At 41.5% G+C, this 25,430-nt stretch overlaps 1 protein-coding gene across 1 annotated transcript in view; it reads right to left on the reverse strand.

Moving 5' to 3' along the window:
- The window catches only part of DNAJC6 (DnaJ heat shock protein family (Hsp40) member C6), a 96,097-nt gene that overhangs the window by 46,724 nt on the left and 23,943 nt on the right, over positions 1–25,430 (reverse strand). Inside the window, exons 2-4 of the mRNA XM_024764759.1 lie at positions 3,200–3,350; positions 2,185–2,234; positions 1,927–2,075 (exon numbers count right to left, since the gene is read on the reverse strand). Of these exons, the coding sequence (XP_024620527.1) occupies positions 1,927–2,075; positions 2,185–2,234; positions 3,200–3,350 (350 nt within the window). The remainder of the gene's footprint in view (positions 1–1,926; positions 2,076–2,184; positions 2,235–3,199; positions 3,351–25,430) is intronic.

Consider the following 25,430-nt stretch of genomic DNA (forward strand, 5'->3'; position numbering starts at 1 on the left):
TAATGATATTACATCTTTATTTACTTCCAGAGGGAAAATTTTTCAGATTATCACAAATATTTCAAGATTAAATAAAATTTCTATAAAATATTATACAGGATGTTCCATGGTCCTTCAGTTATGAAAATGATGGCACTATGTGTATCACTGAGTCACTTTGCTGTAGAGCAGAGATTGGCACAGCACTGTAAATCAACTATGCTTCAATAAAAAACAAATCGGAAAAAAGAGAGAAAGAAAGAAAATGATGGCACTGAGTCTCCAAACAAGAAAAATCAATTCAAAATATTTGCATCTGAATTATAAATAAAATAGCTACCCACATTTTTGTTGGATGCTAATTCCCTTGCTCTGAATTAGGTAATAGATGGAATAAGAGGTGGAAGGGCAGTTAACTACAGGGAATATTAGAGAGCTGCATTTGAAATCTCCGTTATAGAGTGGGAATTTGGACGAAACCACTTTAGAATGGTTTTATCAGTGCTTCTCAGAGAGTGGCTCACAGGGCAACAGAAGTAGCACCCAGGAAGTTGTTAGCAATGCAGATTCTCACCACACCCCTCTGCTGAACCAGAAGTGCCAGGCCCAGGTGTTTAACAAGCCCTCTAGGACATTCTGATGTACACTAAAGCTTGAGAACCACTGGGTTACCTCTTGCCTATTTTGAAAACACTCTGGGAAAAGAGAATCCTTCACAAAATTCTCCCTTATCTTACTGAACATTAGGGCAGGAAGTGGTCTAAGACAGCATACAGACTCTCTTCTAGTTTTTACTGATCAGGAAACTGATGCCCAGAGATTATTAATGGCAACTAAAATTTGGAGCAAAATGTGTTCTGGCATCAAAGCTGAGATCCTCAATACACAGTACACACAACCAGCTATCATTTTGCATAGCTGAAATCAAGTTTCACTTTAAAGGGTCCAATGTGTAAAACTCCTTTCTATTAATTAATAAATCCAGATGTAGCTGAAGAACCAATCATATCTAAAGGCTAAGCCAAGATTTTTGAAAATGTTCCTGAGAGAGAAAAAGCCTGATTTGAGTGAGTAAATCAAGAATTCAGTGGCCAGACATATCAGGCTTAACATCAGATTCAAACCAAAGCCAGCTCTCACAGCTCCTTAACTAGACTGAAACTAGAACTATTTCTCTGCCTAGTTCTAAAAGCTCCTTGAGAGGATAATCCAGGTTTCCAGGTAATACTGTCAGCCCTGAGTAATGGCTAAGACACATGCCTGTAGTCTTGGGCAAGTTACCTTACCTCTCTGTGCCTCAGTTTCTCCATCTACTTCAGAGGACCGTTGAGAGAATGAATGAGATAGTGCATGTAAAGTTCCTGGAATACTGTAAATGCTCTAAAAATGTTGCTGCTGCTTTCACTGCTCTAAATGTTAGCAATAGTATCACCAAACCTACAGTGTGGACTGTTTACGTGCTACACCTCACTTATGAAACACATACCTTTGCCAAATGTCAGAAAGCTATTTCCATTAATACTGGTGTGTCTCTACTGGTTTAGCCACACTGTCTCATCGTGATGCCAAAGCAGCACTAAGGAAGGGTGAAAGGCATCATTAGTGCTCCAGCATAAGGGTCTCCAACTGCCCTACGTAGCAGTCAATCTCCACTGAGCCACACAGCAATGTGCCCTAACAACTGGGCAACCAGCCACAGCTGATTTGAGGCCCTCAATTAGATGGTATCTTATTGACAGAGAAACTTGCCTACAAATATCCTCACCCGAGGAAAAGCCTCAGAATATCTCATAACAGCCTAACAAAAATTTTGTGGATAGAAAAGTGTCCAGAGTATATAGTTTTTCAGCTCCATGTGCCTAAAGGCAAAGGCTTTGAGGATAGCTCTTAAGGGGGAAAATACCCTCTTATGTCTTCAACCTTGTGATCAGGGCTAAAATTCCTTACCCTGCTATGAAACTTGGCAGTTCGATAAGACTTGGGCGACAGATTGTACACCGTGTAGTGGTCAAGATGTCTGGAATCCAAAAAGCTTCGAATGTCATCAACCTGATTTCTGAATCCTATGTCAACACTGTCCAGAGGAAAGGACATCACTGGAGGAAGGGTCACACAGAAAAAAAATAGGTTAAACAGGTCTGCTGTCGTGATGGGCAGCCATTGAAAGCTGAGCTATTGGGCAGTTAATAAACATGAGAAACTTACCAATAATTCTGGAGGTAACATAAGTGAAGTCTAAATCTCCCTTCGTGTAGCTAAAAGCAAGACGAGAAAGGGCACTCATTAAAATGATCCAAATGTCCCACGATTTCTGTCTCTCAATCACTTGCACATCATGACCTGGGACATTTCCATCCAGTAGCTATATTCTGACTTCCCTTCAGGCCTTCCCCCTAACAAGTAAGCACTGTTGATAGAAGACAGCCCACACCCTCAGGAGCACACACCTACCACTCCAAACAGGGCATGCAGCTAGGGGGCAGGGGAGGAAGTGATGGAGAAAGAACAAAGAACCCTCTTTTTTTGCCTACCAGGCGCTAGTTGGGGATTGAAGGTAAAGGATACAATTACTGTTGAAAAAAATTAAAATGTTGATTAATATGTTGGACTTCACATTTGAATTTCTGATTTAAAACCACATATTTTAACTTAAAGTGACCCTAGAACTTCCTAATTCCTAAGAATAAAAAAAGAATTCATATGGCCTGCTTGTAAAAGTTTCACACAGTAGAAGGGTAGAAACTTCTCCCAGTAAATAAGTTGTAAAGGGCTATTAAGATACGAAAACAAAGTTCTGTTTTGATTACAATCAATAAGTACTGCTTATTTGGATTGCATGTGCAATTACTGTCTCATTTAATTCTCAAACCAGCTAAAGACATAAATCTTACCAGGGTATCAAAGCAAAGCTCAGAGAGGTTAATTAATTTGCCTTAGGTTAACAAGGGGAGATACTGCATTAGAGTTCAGGATGCTGGATTCGAAAGCCAGGGATGGCAACCACTATCCTCTAATGTACCAAGGGGCCGAGTCCTCCCAGCCTATGCCTGTAGCTTCTGAAGGATTTAATTTTGTGGCTTCGATGGCATTCCTAGTCAATCAGATCCCATGCAGTTGCATCACAAAATTGATAGTCTTTGAGCCAAACAAGCAGTTGGCAGGTAAGCAGATCCTTTGGGGGCACGGAGTCCATTAAGTTAATGGGGAAGGACGCACATACCTGGTAACAGATTGTATAACTCTGGAAGACGTGTCTTTGAGGGTGTCTTTCAAGTTGTCCTTTAGGTTACTAAAGAGCCTCCCTGCACCTCCTTTCACCATGTCAAAGAGACCTCCCCCATAGCTGGGCTCCATGTCTGGAGACGAGGCACCTGCCAGTGAAAATCAGAAAAAGAGGTAATAGCACAGACTACACAGGAAACCAATCCCTCTTTGTTCCTGAAACATACACAGACCGTCTTCGGGAGTCTGGGACAGATATTCCTGCAAGTTATGTCATGCTTCCAGAACTTACTGACTCTGGGTTACTGACAGCAGTCTGCTGGTCCTCAGAGGAGACAAAGGAAAGCCCCTCACTAAGTTCCAGAACAGAAACCTCCAGAGCTGCATATCCAATACTGTAACCACATGTGCCAACTGAGCGCTGGAAATGTGGTTAGTCTGAATTGAGACGGTGCTGTGAGTATCGAAGTGTCAAAGTGCAAAAAATGTAAAATATCTCATACACTTTTTTTTTACAATGATTACATTTAAAACGATAATATTTTGGATATACGGAATTAAATAGATTATACTATTAAATTAATTTCACCTGTTCTTTTTTAACGTGGAGACTAGAAAATTTTAAATTGTATATGTGGCCTGCATTATACTCCTTTCAGGCAGTGCCGAGGAAGAGCAGTGGTCAGCTGAGAAGTGAGTCCAGGGGCCTCCTCTGGCCTTCGATGGAGTTAACTGTGTTAGAAGACTCCTTCTATGCCTATCTCGCAAAGTAATAGTTCACTTCCATCCTGGGAAAGTATTTTCTGAAGGGCCCTTATAACAGCTTTTAAGCTTAAGTACGCATAGTGGTCACTGATGTTATTTGTCAAGTATGACAGGTTCTCCTCCCTGACAGTTTCATAAAATTGTACTTTCTGGCTCTTTGTGACTGGCTCTAGTCCAGAGCCTCTCAACCTTGGCACTATTGACCCTGGGGCCGAATACTTCTTTGCTATATGTGTGTTGTGGTGGCTGGCGGGGGGAGGAGGTGGATTGTGCTGTGCATTGTAGGGCGTTTAGCAGCATCCCTGACCTCTGGTGACTAGGTAGCATCCCTCCCCCCTTCTCCAGCTATGACAGCCAAAATGTCCCTAGACGTTGGCAAAATTAGCCCTGTTTGAAAACCAGCACTCTCGTTTATAATGTGAGTGGAAATGTTGTGTGTCTCTCTCAGTCTGGAGCATTTAACTGTTAGGGTGAGACTATCCACAGTTCTCATCCCATATATTCTCTCTCTCTCTCCATAGCAACCCACAAGGTCTGAGACTGTGGCTACTCTGTCCAGGACTCCTGGCTCCCAGAGTAAAGAGCTTGTGGCAGAGCTCTCAGCTGACCCTTGATGAATATGTACCATGAATGAGGAATAACCCTTTATTATTAGAAGCTACCCCATTCCCATTTTAGGACTGTTCATTACCATAACTTAGCTTATAAAGATTGATACAGGAAGGAAGTAGGAATCTGTGTAGAGGAAGCTAATGTAAACAACAGCCAGGTAGGCTGTACAGACTAGCAGTCAAGAGCGTGAGTCACTCTTACCTGGGTTCTGGCAGGAAGAAAGATTCCTGACTGTAAAACAGGGATTAAAAATAGTGCCTACTTCATAGGGAAACATAAAATGAGTGTATCTTAAGCACAGTACCTACTACATTTAGGGGTTAACAGACTGCAGCTATACTATTATTATGCCACACCTGAAATTCCTATGTTGATGATATTTTTTAATCTTTGTTCACTTATCAACTTTTTGATGACAAAGGGCAAGAATGACATCTCTTCTTTTTAGAAAATTGCAGTATTTGTTCTATACTTCAAAATATGTTAGGAGGATAGATCCCTGGATCTCAGGTACAGTAGAACACAGGAACTTATTTAGCTTACAAGAGCAAACCTCTATGACTTTGACTCTGTTGCTGAATAAGCTTCCTTCCGTGCTTTCCTCAGGACAAGGGGGGTGCATATCTATGTTTCAACCAGAGCAGTTATTTTAAGTGACAGGTAGATGCATGCACGTGGACAATGGTTAAATGTGCTTGTGGGAAGTCTGGAGAGAAAATTTAAAAACAAACAAACTAATGAAGATGGATCTCACATTAAGTGTTCTTACAAAACAAAACCAGGAAAAAAAAACAACAAAACAAGCCACACAAAGGAACACAAGAAACTTTTTGGACGTTGTGGTGATAGTATGATGAGTATATGCATATGTCTAAACTCATCAAGATGTATACACTAAATGTGTGTGATTTTTATATAGCAGTTATACCTCAATAAAGCTAAAAAATTAATTGCAGAAAAAGGAAAGTTGGAGGAGGAATCTGTAGATTAAAATGTCTTAAAAGATAAATCAGTAAAGTATAATGCATGGAACTTAATCCAAAGAAACTATAAAATGTTAATGACATTTATGGGCAATTGGAATTTGAACAATTAACTGGGCATTTGATGTTAAGGATTTATTGTTAATTTTAGGTATACTAATTATACTGTAGTTATGTTACATATAGTCTTTATCTTTTAGAATACTGAAATATTTATTATACATTTTTAAAAACTGCAATGTTTAACATTTAAAAAAATAAACAGAGAATAATAAAAAATACTCATGTAATTAGAATTACATGAATTGCTAACGCTTATATAGCACTTACTATTTGCTAGGTATTATTCTAAACATTTTACCTATGCTCACTCATTTCACCCTCACAGCATACCTATGAAGTAGATAATATTATTTTTCCATTTTATACATCAAAAAACTGAGGCACAGAGGTTAAGCAACTTGTCTAAGGGTATACAGCTGGTAAGTCAAGGGCAGAGTTGGGATCTGGGCCCTACGCAACCTTTACAACCATATCTCTTTCTTCTCCTAATACTATCTTGAATTTAATATTTATCGTTCCAAATAATTTCTTTAAACTTTTATTTCGTATGTAGGTATCCATAGGCAATACATTAATATTGTTTTTCACACTTGCAAACTATATATAAATGGCTTTCTGTCTGCAACTTTATTTTTTTCACGCATCATTATTTAAAATTCTTCTATGCTGATACCACATATACCTGTAGCTCACTTAAAGTATGCATCCATTACCCCATAGATGGACACTAAGATTATTTCCTATAACAAACAATATGGTGATTAACACATTGGCTTGAGTACATGTGAGAGATCTCTCTAGGTTACGCCTAGGAATGGAAATCTGCTTGGAGATGGGATACACACATCTTCAAATTTCTGGATATTAACACATCGTTTTCCAAAGTAGCTGTATCAGCTTCAACTCCCACTAGCAGTACATATGAGCTCTGTCACTCTACATTCTCCTTAACACTTGGTATTGTCAGACTTTAACATTTTTACCAATCTGGTGAATGAGACAATATCTCCTCTTGGTCTTATTTGTAGTTTCCCCCAATTATTAGTAAGGTGAAGTATGTTTTATTGTGCTTACTGGCCAGGCAGCTGTTCTTTAAATCATACTTCACGTATCTACTAAACTTCTATGAGCCGTTTAGATGTTCATACATATACCTATAAACACATGTTGACTGTTATGTACTTACACCCTGATCACAAGAGCTTTTGATGCCTAAGTCACCATTAGGCATCTATTTGAAAACAAGGCTCTATTAGAAATTACAAAGAACAATCAATGCAGGTGAATAAACAAACGAATAGACACACGGACAAACACTGATAATGTCTACCACTTACTGAGCTCTCCCATGCACCAGGAGCCCCACTTGGACTTCTATGTTAGTACAATTTCACGTTCTGGGAAATAAGGAGGGTGTTTATTATCCTCATTTTATAGGTGAAGAAATGGAGGCTCAAAGAAGGGAAGCAACTCACCTAAGATCTCAGCTAACAAGCGGTAGAGCCAGGGATTCAAACTCAGGTCTGTACAATTCCCAAGCCTACACTGCGTCTCCATTTCACGCTATTCCACAGCTCCATATTAGCCCACAATTCTCACAGCTGTAATCAGGACAATCCTTGCCTGCCTTACACACAACCACCCCTCTCCTATCCCTTGCTCTCCTCCACCTCCCACATGTATGCCGTTCATCTGGCTGCTCTCAGCAGCAGGTGTCCTCCCAGCAGGCACTCCCATAAATCACTGCATCTGTCAGACCAACCAAACAGATCTCATTACGCAGGCAGCCAAGCCTCTGTCGCCCGCACTGCTTCGCAGCCCTAAATAATTGCCAGGAGCTCGTCTGAAGAGCAGCTCCACACACCAGGGCTACAGCCACAGATTTGAGAAGGTTCTCTTGTGTTCTGTTTCCCTATGACATAGGGCATATGATTTCCCTTTAAACACATCCACATATAAAAATCTGTATCGTGTTTTCATTTTAAATACAGCAAGGATAGAGCAACATATGCTTATAACTCCTCATTTCCATCCCGAGCCTGAACGCCCTTCTGATACATTACTGTTCTAAGAGATGACACCAAACTGATTATCCAGACCTCTCTCTGACTCTCAATTTCATGCTGGAACAGCACTCCAAGGCACCAACCTATTTAAAGATATAAATATCCTCGATTATCTAAAAATCAGACTCTCACCATCACTCAGGCTGCATGCTCTATTCATTAGAGCCTTAGAACCCTGCAGAAACCAGAGCCATTTGCCAGGGTTACAAAGTCTGCAACCTCCATATACCCAACTTATATGTCAAACTAGCCAGGACACAAAAAAGAGAAGAGGGACGCTATCTGATTTTGCCCTAACGGTTCTTTTAGGTGGGTGTTCTGACTCTCCTTAATGAGCTACATGAATGTCAGAAGCACAGATTCTCAAAAGGATACTGGAGCCTCAGCTTGCTGAGAGAAAGGGCAGAAAGACTTCAAAAAATGACACACAAAGAGGGAAACGGTGCAGTCAGAGAGTGATATGCAGAAGAAAAATAATGACTAGTAGATCAGAGGTCGACAAACTACAGCCCATGAGCCAAATCCAGCCTGCTGCCTATTTTTATATAGTCTGTGAAATAAGAATGGCTTTCACGTTTTTAAATGATTGAAAAAAGTCAAAAGAAGAATAATGTTTAACAAAGTGAAAACTATATGAAGGTCAAATTTCAATGTCTATAAGTAAAGTTTTACTAGAATACAACTACACTCATTCATTTACATATGGTCTATGGCTTCTTTCACGTTACAATGGACGAGTTGAATAGTTGTGACAGAGGCAGAGTTGTGGTCCACAAAGTCTAAAGTACTTACTATCTGGTCCTTTACAGAAGTTTTCTAATCCTTGCACTAGATGGTTGAAAGATTTCACATTCTCAGGAATCCAAATCTTGCCACCTCTGACACTTTTCTAAATGCTTTGGCTAAAATGGCACCTAGTGCTAAGAACATACCCTGTACTTATAAAGGGTCTTTGGGGATTTGAAGGTCTAAGAAGGTGGGAGTGGGGAGGTCAGAGTTGAGACAGCCTGAGAATGCCACCCAAGGAGAAAGCGTCCAGGTCTGTGACGTTAAGGCTCCAGGTAGAAGCTTGTTCTGTGATGTCTTGTCATTTTAAAATCTAAGCCCACCAAAGATAAGCACCAGAGAACTGCACTCTGCCCCCTGTGTCATTTCTAAGGATGTAATAAACAAGTTTTTCTTGGAATTCCTAATGTTTAGGAAACTAGAAACAGCATCCTATCTCTCCCAAGTCATGGGAACTCACCATGGATATGACCTGACCTGTTCTCACTCACAGAGTCACATAAAATTTGTATCTCCTGGGAGAGAATCTGTTTCCCACTGGACTGTTAGTTAGCTGTTTGCTCATTTACTTACATTAAGTTTCAGTCCAAAAAATATCTGAAATGATTCGATTGTTGTTTGGAATAAAAAAAATATATTTTAAAGAAGACCAGCAAAATGTTAAGGATGGTCTTAACTGCCTTAATGTAACTAGAAATATAAGAAAAGTACACGTGGCTACTTTTCATAAACATCTTATTGATTTGTTAGCTGTGGACAAAACACCATGAGAAGCATTGTGAAAGAAGAAGGAAGATGCTGACAAAAGCCTTGCCTTGGAAAGTCCGTAATGCACCGTGGTCATTCCCCACATATGTTCCCACTGCTTATACAATACATATGCTCATGGCACCCTAGGCTGCATATAATTTCACTTGGTAACCTCTAAGAAAGGATGCTCCCCCATAAAGTACTGTCATCAAAAGAAAAAGAAGGTATGTAAATATTTACCCAAGACGATGTTCATTGAGGTACTGCTTACAATGGCAAGAGACAATAAAGGATGTATAATTGATTACCTCTAACAATGTAATTAGCTATTAGCTATTAAATTAGCTATTAAAATCACTTTGTAGAAGAATACAGCTGCTCACAACAAAAGGCTAAATGAAAGATAAAGAGCATACTAACATGCACAGTACAATCTAATTTTTGCAAAAGAAAAATATTTGAGTTTAGAGAAAGAATTCAGATGATTTAATAAACATAAAATAAAAATAACAGCAATTCAAACTTACTGAATGCCTACCATGTATCAGGTACCAATCTAAATTCTTTATAGGTAGTATTTAATCTTCACAGCCACCCTGTGAAGGAGATACCATTGCTCTCTCCATTTTCCACATGTGGAAACTGAAGCAAAGACACATCAGTGACTTGCCCCAGGTCCTACAGTTACTAAGCCAGGATCTGTACCCAGGCAGGCTGGCTGCTCCAGAGTCCAGGCTCTTAGCTGGTACATTTTCAAAATAATTACAGCAATAATATCTAAGTGGGAGAATGATACATGGTTTTTTTATTGTTGGATTATAATTTCTAAACTTTCTGTAATTTACATTCATGAGGTTTATAATTTAAAATATGTTATGTAAAATAAAGACAACAGCCAAGTGATACGCCATTAAAATTCAAGTTGTCCTTCCTCAATAGATGTAGAGACCTCCCTTCTCTGTACATAAGTCATCCTAGTTCACAGTCACAATGGTTTCTCAGCCCAGCCTATGAGATGTAGGCAAATGTTGCCCATAAGACCTTGAGTAGCTCTATGTGGATCTTTAACTCCAAGCAGGCTGGGAACTTGCCAGGAACATCTTTTCAGTACTTGACTTTTTTTAAGACCTGAGACCCTGCTTCATCGTGGTAGTAACTGCCTCAGCTCTGGTAAAATAATCCAGTACATTAAGAACAGGGAAAAGGGGGCAAAGGACTCTTGGCAACAATTAAAGTTCTTGGGACATCAGCCCACCTCAGTGGGTCCTCTGGGTCTCCACAAAAACATGTCCACAGAGCATCAGCTTTCCCATTCCTGGGAAGTCTCTGTCATTCAGTTCTAGTAATCAGGAGTTATTATTCCATAGTGTTCAGGATCAGCCTGTATCAGAGATAACTGATAATCTGAATTTTGACATCATGATCTCTTCATATTCTTATTCTTTTTCACCAGCAAGGCATTTTCCTCTGCAGTTGTTTTAAGTGTCATAAAGCTACAAACGTCCATTCCTGGATTCTACCAAGTTGGCAATTGCAGGATAGAAATTCCCAAAACTAAAGGGACCTTGCAGAGATGTACCATTAGCCCCTATGCTAGGAAAATACTATTTCTTCTCCACAACACTTGGCAGGGGACAAAGAACCAGTGTCATCGCCACTGAAGGCTTCATCATCCTTGTTTCTAGCAGATTTTCCAGCTCTTGGCTTACCACAATTCAAGAAATGCATAACATGGGGATAACAACTAGATATATCATGGAAAAGCCCACTACCTTGGCTTCTAAAATCAAAGACTGCTTACACCTCATTCCCAATTCATCCCAGTTCAGGGAAGCTTAGAGAAAACAGGATGGACTTTGGGGAGACAGGTCTTAGACTGGAGATTTAGTTTTTTCACTTAAAATCTGTGTGAACCTAAGCATGATATTTAACTCCTTTAAGGCTGCATCTCCCTTTATAAATTGGAACAAGGAAAACAAACTTTTCTACATGTCAAAAGGTGTTAAAAGGATCAAACGAGATCATGTATGTCAACGTGACTTTTAAGTAGTAAGATTTTCTAAAACAGTCAGGAATTTTTATTTTAATTCTTAGAAATTCAGCTCTCATGTAAATGAGTTGTTGTATTATATTAAAGATAACAATTTCACAGAAAAAAATTTAAGTGAAAAAATTGACACTCCCTATGCCAAATGAGGTTAGGCGTGGGACAAAGCCTCCACAGTCAAATTATGGGGTTTAAGTCAAAATATGAGGTACAGATTCAACTTCTGCTGCCAGCTGGATATATAGCGTAGCAACGTTAAGTAACTGCTCAAGGTCTTGATATCCTTCTGTAAAGTGGAAGCTTCAGTAGAATCTCACATAGGATTGCAGTGAGGATTATATAAGTGAAAACTCTGTAAACTCTTAGCCCAGTGCCTGGTGTGTTGTGCATACATAATAAATGACACCTACAAGGTGGCTCTGGGGAATGCAAAGAATAAAGCCATGAGAATGCTGTCTCCAGCAGAGTCAGGCAGCCTCAGCAAAAAAAAAAAGGCCATGCTGTTCAGTTTCAGAGTTGATGAAGACAGACAATAGGGACGTGTGCGACAAGAACAGGATCTCTTTCTGGAGATTCCGTTACAGCACATGTAAATTCTTCACTTCTGATAGTTCAGAATCACGAGTGTTTAACAGAGGTTGAACCTCTTTATAGCTTTGGGGTTTCCTCTTCCCATCTTGAAGTGATCTGGTACCTAATGTGGGGAACGATTATGTGCTCTTTGCACGTAATATTCAGGTTCACACAGATTCACGGATACTGGTTTCTGAAATAGCTCTGTACTATTGGGCACATAATATGAGCTACAAAAACTACAAGTCACTTGATGACATTGCATAGCAGTGGCCCAAGACATGGACCAGTCTGGCAGCCGCTCAACAGACCCTGGGGGCAGAGGCCTGGGTGTGTGCTGCGTCCACCAGCAGCTCCAAAGGAACTGAGCACCACTGGCAGGTACAGGCCACAAAGCAGGTGGTGCCAATGGTTCTGGCTTTCAGGGTCCAAACCATGAAGGACCCTCAAAATGTATCACAGCCCTGACAGGTCAGTAACACACTCAGTCCTTCTTGAGCTGGAATAAGGTGCCGGGGCCTCTAAGAGAGTCAACTTAACATGGATGTTGCTGGAAGGATCTGATGCCATTCCCTACATCAAACCATCACTTGGAAATAGGGATCATTTAGCTAGCGACAAGGATACTCTAGAGAATGTCCCAACTCAACAAAAAAAGAGGGACATTAGCATGATGGTGTGTGCTATAAATATTTCCACATAGTAAACAATTATATGTGCATGTGTGTATTTGCTTGTTTAGAGAATAAAAGGGACTACACTTTATATTTTATATATATTTATACATTAAATTGTATTATCAGGACAGTTTTTAAATATTTTATTATCACTCTTGATACCATCAAATCAGTAGGTACAGTATTTCTTTACCCACTTTTAGGACTTTGATGGGAGGAGCAACCCCAGCTCCTTCCTGGGCAATGTGGCCATAACAGAATCACAGACTCAGGGTCTCAAAGAAGATAGAAACAGGGGAATGAACTTAGATGATTCCCTAAGTCCCTTCCAGTTCTAAAAGTCTTTGAGACTGTATCATCATTGTAAAAAGGTCATCTGTTAAGCACATGCTCTAGACTAGGCACTCTGCTAAGCAGTCTCCACACGCTACTAAATTAGACCCTCACACTAATAGGCACAGTGGCCTTTGGGTGTCCCGCTGAGAAAACGGAGGCTTTGGTAAAGTCTAGTGACAGTCATGGCAGAATGAGAGTGAATCTACGTTTGGCTGGATCCAATGCCTCTGCTCTTACCTCCTCATCCTGAAGTCTTTCACAAGAACTTTGTCTCTCCTGTCCTCATTCTCTCACCTCACTTTGCACTTCCATCCTAGGATGTGGTGGAGCTGTCTGACTGACACAGAATTATCTGTGAATGGGTCTGACCCACCCACCTTAATCCCAGCAACTCTGAGTCTTCAATAAGAGGAACAATGTTTCATGCTACCTCATACCTTCCTAAAAGGTATTGTGCCATACCTTAGCACAATACCTGGCACACAGTAAACGCTCAATAAATGTACATGAAACTGGGCTGCTGCAGAATATAAGAATCAGAGAGAAGATGGCAGAGGCAGCAAGGAAGACCAAACAGATCAACCTTGGGAGAGACCTGGTCTGGGCCTAACTGTAGGCAGCAAATCTAACCAGATGCGTTCACTGTCTCCTCATATGTCTCTGAATTTCTGATTGTAGCACTGTATCATCCAGCACCCACTGAGCATGCTTGCCTAAGAGATGGAGATTTCATGAAACTCAACAAGAGCTGGTTATAGCTGCTGCCTACAGTTTTTATACTCAGACAGATAAGAGGAGCTAATTAAGTAACCATCTCTAGCTCCTCTTTTCCAAAAGGATCCAAGGTATTTAAAAAGAATGATAAGAGTAGAAAGAATGAGAAATAGAATCAAAGTGAAGAGCAAACTGAGACCAAAACGGACTTTGGTAGAATGAAGGCAAGGCGCAGTGGTCGCGAACAGGCCGGTAGTGCTAGGGCAACTCCAGCTACATGGATGGAACACATTTTGTTCCTTCATGGATCACTGAAGTCAGGCTACAGTTGCCCATCCAAATTCTACACAGTAAATTCTCATATAAAACAATACATGGATATTGCTTACTTTGATTCAACGAATATCTTAAGTACTCATGATGTGCCAGGGAAACAGATCTGTCTAGGAGATCTTTACTCTCCAACAGTTGGGCCAAATAAAGAGGTTCCCCCTTATGAAATAATAATGATCAAATCTAACGAGATCAGAACTCAGTGGAATTCTGAAGAAACAGAAAAGTTTCTGCCTACCACATGGCCTCTCTACTCCAGGAAGTAAGGGACCATCACATTTTTTTCCTCTTTTCTTTAACCAAAAGGTCAGGGCTTAAATTGCATAAATGGACCATGACATTTCCCTCTAATGACTAGTCTTGTTGCCTGGAACAGAGAAAACGCCCTCAGTATTATCTGACCCTGTCCATCAGAGGACAGAGATAGCAAAGAACTGAAGGCCTGCCGAAAGAATACTACCAAGAAAAAAATCAAGCAAAAATCTTTTCACCATTTTGGTTCTATTTAATGGGGAGAGGGGAGGCAACAGAGGCTTCAAAGGGTGACTGAGAACTCTAATGGTCCTCCCAAACAACTCCCAGATACACGAGAATCTTAGGAAAGCACTGTTTGTTATGCAGATGAAGTTCTAAGAGGAGTCTCTCGCCCTCCCTCCTTCCAACAAGATTGTCCTCTCTTAGCAATGCCTAGATGGAAATTCTAGAGCTGCCACTGGAAGCAGACTTCTGAGAGAAAGATCCCACTGTTGCTCTCCAAAGGAGCAGCAACTGTCATGGACGGATATTGTTTGTTGTTTACAAGCTCAGAGTAGATACACACACACGTATGCTGCACATACGCCAGAGGAGCCTTACGATATGCTAAGCATCATGCTAGGAACATACAATACCCCACACAGCAAAACTGACAGATATTTTTGCTCTCCTTTTTCAGAGAAGGCAAGTGGGCCTCAAAGAGGCTGATTCATTCACACAAGGCTTCTTAGCTAGGATATACAAATGCCTATAGGATGCCAAGACCTGTGCTTTTTTCATTTTGTCAGTCACAGTCGGGTACCTTCAACCACAGAGGTGGAAGTTCTGCTTGAACCTTGAGAGGAAGCAGCCCAGACTCATAACACTTCCAAACTCAATGGGATATACATATTCCCATGCCTCACACGGATACACTACAAAGACCAAATTATTCTCCACAAAGCATTAATGTGATTAACTTTTCTACAAAACAGCTCTATTGACATATATAAAATTGACATATAATAAACTACACATACTTAAAATGTAAACCTTCAATAAGTATTCACATATATATGTATGGGTGTACACACACACACACACACACACACAAAGCATTAACTCCAAAGCCTGAGAGTGTGATCACACACAAAGCATTAACTCCAAAGCCTGAGTCCCTCTTGCCATACTCTCCAACAGAGTCCAGAGTGGCAGAAGATAAGACAAATGCAAGATTCACCACGAATTACCATCCACGCTCCCATAAGGCTGTCCCCATTGCCACAGCCATTCTCTCCTACAGCTCTGTGTTGTGCTAAGAACTAGGAACCTGTCTCAATTACTTGAGACAATTCAGAGAAAACGCTATGTATAGCCCTGTATCACAGAGCTCAAGACAGGCATCAACCAACAGATATAATAAAGAATTCCAGAATTTTAGATCTGAGGGTACAACTGGTCAAGATATCTTCATTTGTCTGTGTGTGTGTCTGTGTGTGTGTGTGTGTGTGTGTGTGTGTGTGTGTGTGTGACTATGAAGTTGAGAGAGGGAAGGAAAGGGGGAAAGGAAGTACTAAACAAATATGCATTCCAGTTTGTACTGTAAAAAAGGTTTTCGGGGCTTCCCTGGTGGTGCAGTTGGTTGGGAGTCCTCCTGCTGATGTGGGGGACACGGGTTCGTACCCCAGTCCGGGGGGATCCCACGTGCCATGGAGCGGCTGGGCCCGTAAGCCATGGCCGCTAAGCCTGCACGTCCAGAGCCTGTGCTCCGCAGCGGGAGAGGCCACAACAGTGAGAGGCCCGCGTACCGAAAAAAAAAAAAAAAAAAAAAAGGTTTTCATTCAGCTTAAAATACAGTATATATATAATGTATATGTTATATATATTTTTATATCATATTTTATTATGTAACATTATATAATATGTATTTTATTATAGAATAATATATATACTGCAGAGGTCATTCATATTTAATATGGAAAATCTGGGCACATCTAAGGACACCCATCAAGAACATTAGGAAGAAAGCAAATAGAAAAGAGGAAAGGATGGGGGATGAAAGGAGGAAAAAAAAAAATCTAGGATAAAACCAGAGAGGGGCCTGTGCAACATAAAGACTGCAAAGCAGTATGATTAAGTCACTTCTGCACCTGAGGTCCACTAAAACCAAAGAAAATGGAATTAAAACAGAGAAGAAAACAAGAAACCAACAAGGGTGACCACTGTTAACATTTTGGAGAAATGTACATCCTCGCATTTTTAGTTCTGTGTTTTTGTGGACATGCACGCATATATGTGTTCTATGCACAGGTACACAAAAGTAAGATCATACTATATATAGTTTGGACCTGCCATTTTTCCCACTTAACAGTGAAAAGCAGTCTTCCAAGTCATGAATATTTTTTCTCCAAATCTCTCATAGAGCTGCACCATAACTGTTAACTGCTTTTCTCTTGCTCAGACTTGCCAAGCATTATTATATATATACGTGCATATAAAGTGAACAGGAGTTCAGAGGAGTGTATTTCCAGCTTGAGGAGAGGGATGCAGGTTGCTGGAAGTAGGAAAGAGGAAGGCTTTATGGAAGAGGTGGTATTTGAATTACAGTTTGGGTAGAAATAGGCTGAAGGATGTATCAGGCTGAGGGAGGAGAGAAAGCACAGACCAAGAGACCAACAAGTCAAGGACATACATAAGAAGGAAAAGAACCATAGCTGAGCACCAGTTATAAGTGTTCTGGGGACCAAGCTAAGAAAACTGAGAGACGGGTTTTACAGTCTCCACTAAATGTAGAGGGAGGAGAGGAGATGGTAAATAATCTGTCTAAGAGACCAACTGTAGTGCACACTGCAACCAGGATATCATGCTGTTTCTTCAGGGAACTGGGAGGATGTAGAGGGTGTGTTAGAGAAAGGGGGGAAGTGAGCCTGGGAAGTTGAGTAGTCCTCGGATCCCAGAAGGTCTGAAGGTCAAGCAAAAGAGTAAGAACTCTTGCCTGCTCTCTGTATAACTGCTTGTGGGATTTGGTCCTCACACTGACATAACAAATGACAAAAAACGGTGATCATGAGATTTCTAAGAAGCCCTTCACAGAGCAGATTAATGCTGCCTCAGACAAGTGGAATTCCCCAGGGATGGCACACGCACACTTCAGGGCACATTTCAAAAGCCAGAATTCCATCCGAGGACACCTGAAGGAAATTTCAAGGCAGTACCTTCAGCATCTAATCATCAGATAAATGTATTAGTAGGAATCTCTGATGCGCCGTCTCTGGAGTAAGTCTTGCCGAGCATAAAAATGCTCAGTGAGGGGCTTCCCTGGTGGCGCAGTGTTTGAGAGTCCGCCTGCCGATGCAGGGGACGCGGGTTCGTGCCCCGGTCCGGGAAGATCCCACATGCCGCGGAGCGGCTGGGCCTGTGAGCCATGGCTGCTGAGCCTGCGCGTCCGGAGCCTGTGCTCCGCAACGGGAGAGGCCACAAAAGTGAGAGGCCCGCGTACCGCAAAAAAAAAAATTGTTCAGTGAACTCAGAGTGAGGATACATCTAAATGCTAACTAACAGGGAATATGGAAATACTCTGAAAGTGAATCCTGAGACAAACAACAACAACAAAACAAAACAAAACCCCACAGCAAGCAATCGGAGGAAAACCTGCTACCAAAGTGCAAAAAGAACCTCCAACTCCTCATTTCACTGGTCTCAGGACGAAGCTTCCGGCATGGACTTGTCTGGGAGACATTCTCATAAAGGCCTCACCAGTACCCTCTCACATGGAAAAAACAAACACTGAGCAAATTTAATCAAAGGCAATGATGGAGACACCTGGGTCTGGCCTAGGCACATAGCAGATGTGAGCTAAAGCTCAAGGGCACACCTTCACTTGCTGGGTAGTAGGTTGGTTTCTAGCCTCTCTTCAGACCCCCTCCGCTCAAAAAATGCCCCTCCACACGTTACTTGTCTCAAAGAGTCTCAACTCAACAATAAGCACTGCTGGAAAACCAGAGAAAAGAGAAGAAGCATTTGGTACCAGCATGATGTAATTGAAAGGACCTATGCTTTGCAAATAAGCAGATCTGGATTAATGACACTGACCTTCCTTCCTTACTACCTGCATATCAATGGGCAGGCTAATTAATCTAAGCCTCAGTTTCCTCAACTGTAAAATGGGGGCAGATAGTATCTTCCTTCCATGTATGTGGTAGGGTTTAAACAAGATAATGACAGATAAACATCTGTCACCTGGAAGGCAATCATAAAGCGTGTTTTCCTATACATGCCTATATTCTTATTCTCCTATGTGAAAGTGGAGGAGATCATCCTTAGCAGAACAACCACAAGAAAGGGAAGGAAACAGGCACTTGGGAATGGTCTGCATCTAGGAGCTGCCAAATTCTTCCATCCATTCAGTGGAAAGGTCACTTACTATCTGTATAACCTCATGCAAAGAGAAAGCCTATGATACCTTCCTCACAGAACCATCACAAAGATTAAATCCACCGTCTGTAAAAAGCACACTGTTACATTTACCACTTAGTAAATGGTAACTTGAAGTGGAGGTGTACGTGGTGGCACTGAATTAACCAGAACATTGTTCACGATGGATCACCAACCGGGACTCTGAAATCCTTTCCCTGTCTGGAGTTTTTTTTATCGTGTGGGGATTTGAACTGCACAGAGATCAGACATGCAGGAAATGGTCCTCAGATGAAACTCCTCACATGCAGCCCCACGCTGCCTGAGGCAGGCTTACCAAGCAAAGGAAGGGGGGCCTCCCTGGCTCCATGTTAACTTGCTGGTCTGGCTGTCTTTCTGGCTTAATTATGCTCCAATAATCCTGACAAGACTGGCTGGGCTGCACTGTAAATCATGACAGTGGAAGTCCTAAAATAAAAGCAAGATTCATGATATGACCTCAATCTTGGCATGAAGGCCCATTAATTGGAAATCATGGACTTAACCGAATTCTGGGCATAGAACAGCCAGCTGGATTAAAGTTTCTGAGACCTGTTTCTTCACCCACAGGAAGATAACTGGAACGCACCAATGACAACAAAGCCAAACATTGGGTGTTGCTGAGGAGACAGATAATTGATTGTTTCCCTGGCATACTAGCTCCCCAACCATCAGTCATGCTTTGGAGGGGCCACCACCACCATTTCAGCCACCTTCCTGTCCTCTACACGCTCAAGGGTGCCATGTAACCTCTTAGAGGCTCAGTTTTGAGAATACCGTTAACTTAAAAAATATATATGTATTTACACACACACATACACAAGTGCTCAATAAGAAGTAGCCATTATCATCATCCCATATTTGCCATCATCTACTATTATAAGGAGCTTGGAGGGGAGGAGGGGAACAGGAAAGAGCTGTGTGGCTTTTTTTCTGCAAGCTGCAGAAATGGCACCACAAATGGCACAGACAGATCACTGTACACCCAGGGCCTCCCTGCGTTCAAGGCAGCTTCTGCCTCTCCTTGCCATTTGATAGATACAGATTCCAGTATGTCTCTTCTTTCCTTCAGTCTAGTCTGTGTGAGGCTACCCGCTCTCAGAACCAAGATTTACAGGCATGAATCCTCACCCAACGCTGAGATGGGTATCACACTCTTCACTATAGAGAAGGAAGGATGGTGTGCAACGTGTCTAAGGCATTGATTATAGAACACACTGGAACCAGGATATCATGCTGTTTCCTCAAGGAATTGGGAGGATGTAGACAGTGTGTTAGAGAGGGTGGGAGACAAAATTAGGAAGGTGAGTCGTCCTCAAATCCCAAAAGGCTTGAGGGCCAAACTAACCTTCAATAGAACAGAGTTATTTAGAATTATTGGGAGGGGTGTGGGAATGCTTTTGTTGGAAGCTTCAAATAGACAAATTAGTGTGCAAGAAAAGCTCAGTGAGAACAGAGACAGTGCTTAATTTATGTCTGTACCAAGCACCCAGCAGGTTGCCTACCAAGGTATAAACAGTCCAAACTAGGACGCTGAACCAAATGGAATTAAATCTGTCAAGAAACCAAGAGCACCACTTCACTCTTAAACCAACTGCAATTGCTTTGAAGTGCTGCCTGGTAATAATGGCAGTGGTTATCATTCATTACTCACCTTCTGATTGCTGGGAACTGGGCCTCCAGGCTTTAAATCCACTGTCTCATTTGATCCTCACAATCACGTTGCCAAGTAAGCTCTATCATCCCCCATTTACAGATGAGCAAACTGGGGACCCAAGACACAGATACAGTCACACAGCCAGGGCTCTTCCCCAGACCTGTCTCCCTCCAAAGCCTGTGATCTTCTCATGACATTTTACATGTTAGTTAAAAGCTTAAAACACAAAGGGAAACAATCAAACCAGCAAGCACTGCCGGAGTAGAGAAGCCAGGTCCTGTGATGTCTGCTCTGTATATGATGTAAGGATATTTTTAAGACCAGGTCCTAGGAAGGGGAAACCTCTAAACATCCCTTGCTGGGAAGGCACAAATGAATGGAAACTACATGCTGAGTCTTTAGCAGACAGGAGAGGAAAGCCGAGGCCCAGCTCCACTCATGGTCCCTTGTGCAGACTATGTGGTCATGCACCGGGATGGGGGCAGCGCCTTCAGAGGCTCTTTATATGTGGAATCTGAAAAAGCCAAACTTGTAAAAACAGAGAGTGAAATGGTGATTACCAGGGTCTGGAGGGTGGGGGGAGAGGACTGAGGTTTAAAGGTACGAACTTGCAATGAGCGGTAAGTAAGTCCTAGCGATCTAATGCACAGTCTAGTGAACACAGACATTATTGTATTATAACCATCACACCCGCTAAGAGACTTGATCTTCGTTATTTCAACCACAAAAAAGAAATGATAATTATGTGACGTGATAGAGGTGCTAAGTAATGCTATAACGGTAATCATATTACAACATATAAACGTATCTAATCAACATGTTGTACACCTTACGTTTATATAATGTTATATGTCAAATATATTTCACCAAAAAAAAAATAAAAGATGCTCTTTCCTAAACTTGTCTCTTCTTGCTGCCCAGTCCCACCCACCCGACAGGCACAGGCACTCTTTAGGGTCAGCAGCTGCTCAGATTTTGATCCTCCTGTTCACCGGTCATGTGTACAAGCATCCTAGCGGCGGCAGCAGAGGTCACGTATCTAACGAACAGCAGGGTGAGACACAAAACAGGTTTGCCTGGCCCTAAATCCCATGCCCTCCCACCATCCTATTCTTCATTTCCCCATTAGAGAGAAGAGCAGAGGTCTCAGTGCAGTTGCCAAAGTGCATGGGTGGCTGTACCTCTGAAAGAGCCCCAAGATGACCTTGCCCAATATAAATGAGACATAAGAAATGCCTACGTCCAAGACACCCAATTCTTCCCTCAGCAGCCACTGTCACTGTGCTTCTCACAAGTGTAGAAGCCTGGACTCGCCCAGGATGGTGGGGGGCAGCACATGAGTAGAGCCAACGTCTCTTCTCCCCACACACCTACACACTTGAGTCCACTCCCTCCCAGGCATGAATGAGTCCAGGCATTTGGGAATCTGTATTATCCGACTCATGAGAGTAACCAAAGGAGTTCAGTTCCAAATACCAGTGTACCCTGAAGCAGACGGCTTTCCCCCTCTGGGCAAAGCCTCTTCCTCTGTAAAATGAGGAGGTAGAATTAGCTGCTCCCTAAGGTCCCATAACACTGGAGCCTCCATGATTCACAGACTCTCTAAAACATGATTATTAAATTGTGATTTGTGCTACAGGGCAAGGCACTGGTAGGAGCCCCATCAAATTGGACATGGAGCTGAAGTTTTAACTGCCACTAAAGGGTGGCATTGGTCAAATAAAAAGCATCCCGATCTCCATCATGGCTTCTGTTTTCTATTTTTGTCCAGGAAGACCTGGTGAGGGCTGTTATGTAATAGGCTGGCCAGCTGCAAGCTCCTTCTGTCCTCTTTCTCTGTACTTGGCATTAATCTCAAAGGGACTGATCTCTCCCTGGCTGCCCTTTTCTGTAACCTTTAAACATCTGCATCTTGCCTTTATAACTGTAAGCTCCTAGAAGGCAAGCTGGGTGGGTTAGACACGACTGCATACACAGTGCAGAGCACAGAGCTGTGGACACAGTGGTAGTAAGAGTACTCTAGTATTCCGCTACTAAAAATGACAAACAGTAACTAAAATAGGCTCATACTTGAGAGCCTACTCTGTACCAGGCTTTGTTCTAAATGCTTTACAACTCTATGAGGTACGTATTACTGCTATCTTATATTTTGTAGGTGTGGGAACAGATATAGAGAGGCTATCTTACTTGCTGAGGTCACACAGTTAATAAAGGCAAAATGTGGACAGTCTCAGACCCACAACTATTTGTTGAATGAAATTACCTAGACAACAGTTGGGACTGTGTTCCTTTGGCATTGGAGAGACCTGGGTCCAAACTCTAGCTCAGCAATTTACTAGCTGTTTCTTTAGATAAAGCCAACTAAACCTTTCTGAAGCTCAGTTTCTTCATCTGTAAAATGGGATAACAGTATCTACCTTATGGGGTTATTCTGAAGATCAGAGATAAATGCCTGTAAAAGAACCTAGTGTGGTCCCGGCCTAGTCTTTTATTCATGTATTTACTAAGCTCCTACTGTGTAAAAGGCTCTGTGGCAGGTGGTGGGAAAACAGAAGAAACCTTGTCCCTGCCCTCAAGCTGCTCAGGCAAACATACACAAAAAACTATATACCATGAGGAAAGGACAATGTTCTGCACTGGGTATCACCTGAACCCAGCGGAGAGCACCTGAGGGCAAGGATAGCTGAACAGAGTCTGCGAGGATGAGTGAGGCTAGCCAGGCCCACTTGGACAGATGATTCCATTCCCAGCTGGTGAGGCCATACCCCAGGATACTGACCATGACCCTGTTCTCATATCTCACATTCAATCTCTCAGAAAAGCACTGCCTGTGCTGCCTTCAAATTTTGTCCAGAATCCAAAATGTGTGTAGAGCTTCCACTTCTCTTTTTTTTAAGAGAAAATGGAGGAGACATGGGGGGTGGGGATATATTTTTATATACACACCACTCACACACTTATATTTACAAAGTGAAAAGATAAACCCAAAACTACCTATGAGGCAGGAAACAGGGTATAGGGGACAGGGATAGAAGCTGAAATTCTTTGAATACAACTTGTTTTACAGATTTGAATTTGGAACTAGCAAATATTCTACATAATTAGAAACATAAAAGTAACCCATAAAAAGTGAAAGCAAAATGAAGCAAATTAACCCAACTAAGCACCAAACTGATGATATAAACATATAGTGAGAAATTATCTCAAGTGACCTTAAAACACAAATTAATTGCCTTAAAGTGAAATCTATCCAAACCCTTCCCCACTCCCCAAAGTTTTAAAAACCCAACAATTTTACAACCTTATACTGTTTTGGTGGTAGTGTTGGTATTATTATTCTGTGCTTACTTATTATGGCATAAAGCAAATAAGAAATTATATTGGTGTAGTTGAGAACCAGGGTTTTGGGCATGGGAGAAAAGGAGATACAGATGTAAGAGGCACTGATATAAAAAAATCAATGAAATTAAGTGAAAACCCCATGCTCCTGAATCTGAGTTGAAATTATCATTATGAATCCATGATATATTTTATTTTTAAAAAATTGTTTCTAGTTCTGCCCACTGAAAAGGGCTGGACACAGAGACCAACCCAGTAGCAGAAAGCACCCGTCACACCAAGATTATGGTCTTGAAACAACAATGCCCTCTAAAAACAACTAGGGCCCTTTGAAAAATGGCCGATTCTAAGATTGGGGCAGAAAATGTACAAGATGAGCCTGGTTTGTGATACCAGAAACCAAGGAAAAAGGAAATGACTATTGCAGTGTGTGAAAAGGACTCAGATGCCAAATTAAAAGGCTCCCACTAGCCAAAGATGGGTCCATTTGAACATCAGTAAGAATAATAACTGCAATGGATTGAAACATAAATATATATTTACAAACATGAGTTCATAATAATAAGATAATGAGGAAAAAAGAGAGAGAAACTTCATTAGACACCTTTGGAGAGAAGGCTGGGGAACCAATCTTTTATTTTTGAAAACGAATAGACGAAAGGAAAGAATCAAGCCTTTTCCTGCCTTTGTTATATGAACTGTACTTCAGGGTAACTAAATATTTGATAAGGGAGCTTTTTTCTTCATGGAAGAATTTCCAGCTAACAAAGAGAGAATGATAAAATTCAGCATTTGCAACTCCTGATAAAATAATGGAACTAGGCAGTGATCACAAAAACAGAAACAACCATGCATTATGTACTCCCAATGGAAATACAAAATACAATCAATGAGACAGTTTTGGAAAAATCTAATCTGAATCTAAACCTTATCAAGCCTCTAGAGCTAACTACCAGGGAACACAGGGGACAGAGGAATAGATTAAGTGCCACTACAGGGATGCGGTCAGAAAAATCCAGACTTTGCAGATTTGCAAATCCCCCTCCAGATATGCAGGGGGACAAAAAAAAAAGGAAAGAAAAATTTGGAAAATAAAGAGAATTATGAGACATGTCAACAGACCTCAATGCATGAACATTACTTGGATCCTTGTTCAAACAAATTGTAGAAAGGAAAAAATAAGACTCTCACTTTAAAAACTGGGAAATTTTGAATAGACTGGATATTTGATGATATTAAGGAATTACTATTAATATTCTAGATAAAATGAGGTATTGTGATAATGTTTTTAAAAGAAGCACTTCTATTTAGAGACACATTGGATGAAGTGATTATTATGGCTGAGATTTACGCCACAATAATCCAGAGGGGCAGGTACAGATATAGAAGAAATGAGATTGGTCAGGGGTAGATAATTGTTGAAGCTAGGTAACAGGGATATGGGTTTCCACTTACTACTTATGTTGTTTCCCATTCCTACTTTTATATATATTTGAAATTAGATGGGGCTTCCCTGGTGGCACAGTGGTTAAGAATCCGCCTGCCAATGCAGGGGACACAGGTTTGAGCCCTGGACCTGGAAGATCCCACATGCAGCGGAGCAACTAAGCCCGTGTGCCACAACTACTGAGCCTGCGCTCTAGAGACCGCGAGCCACAACTACTGAGCCTGCGTGCCACAACTACTGAAGCCTGTGTGCCACAACTACTGAAGCCTGTGTGCCTAGGGCCTGTGCTCTGCAATAAGCCCGTGCACCACAACGAAGAGTAGCCCCAGCTCGGCGTAACTAGAGAAAGCCCGCACACAGCAATGAAGACCCAACGCAGCCAAAACTAAAATAAA

The sequence above is a fragment of the Neophocaena asiaeorientalis genome, unplaced genomic scaffold (genome assembly GCF_003031525.2).
Source record: "Neophocaena asiaeorientalis asiaeorientalis breed wild unplaced genomic scaffold, Neophocaena_asiaeorientalis_V1.1 scaffold135, whole genome shotgun sequence".
Lineage (NCBI taxonomy): Eukaryota > Metazoa > Chordata > Mammalia > Artiodactyla > Phocoenidae > Neophocaena > Neophocaena asiaeorientalis.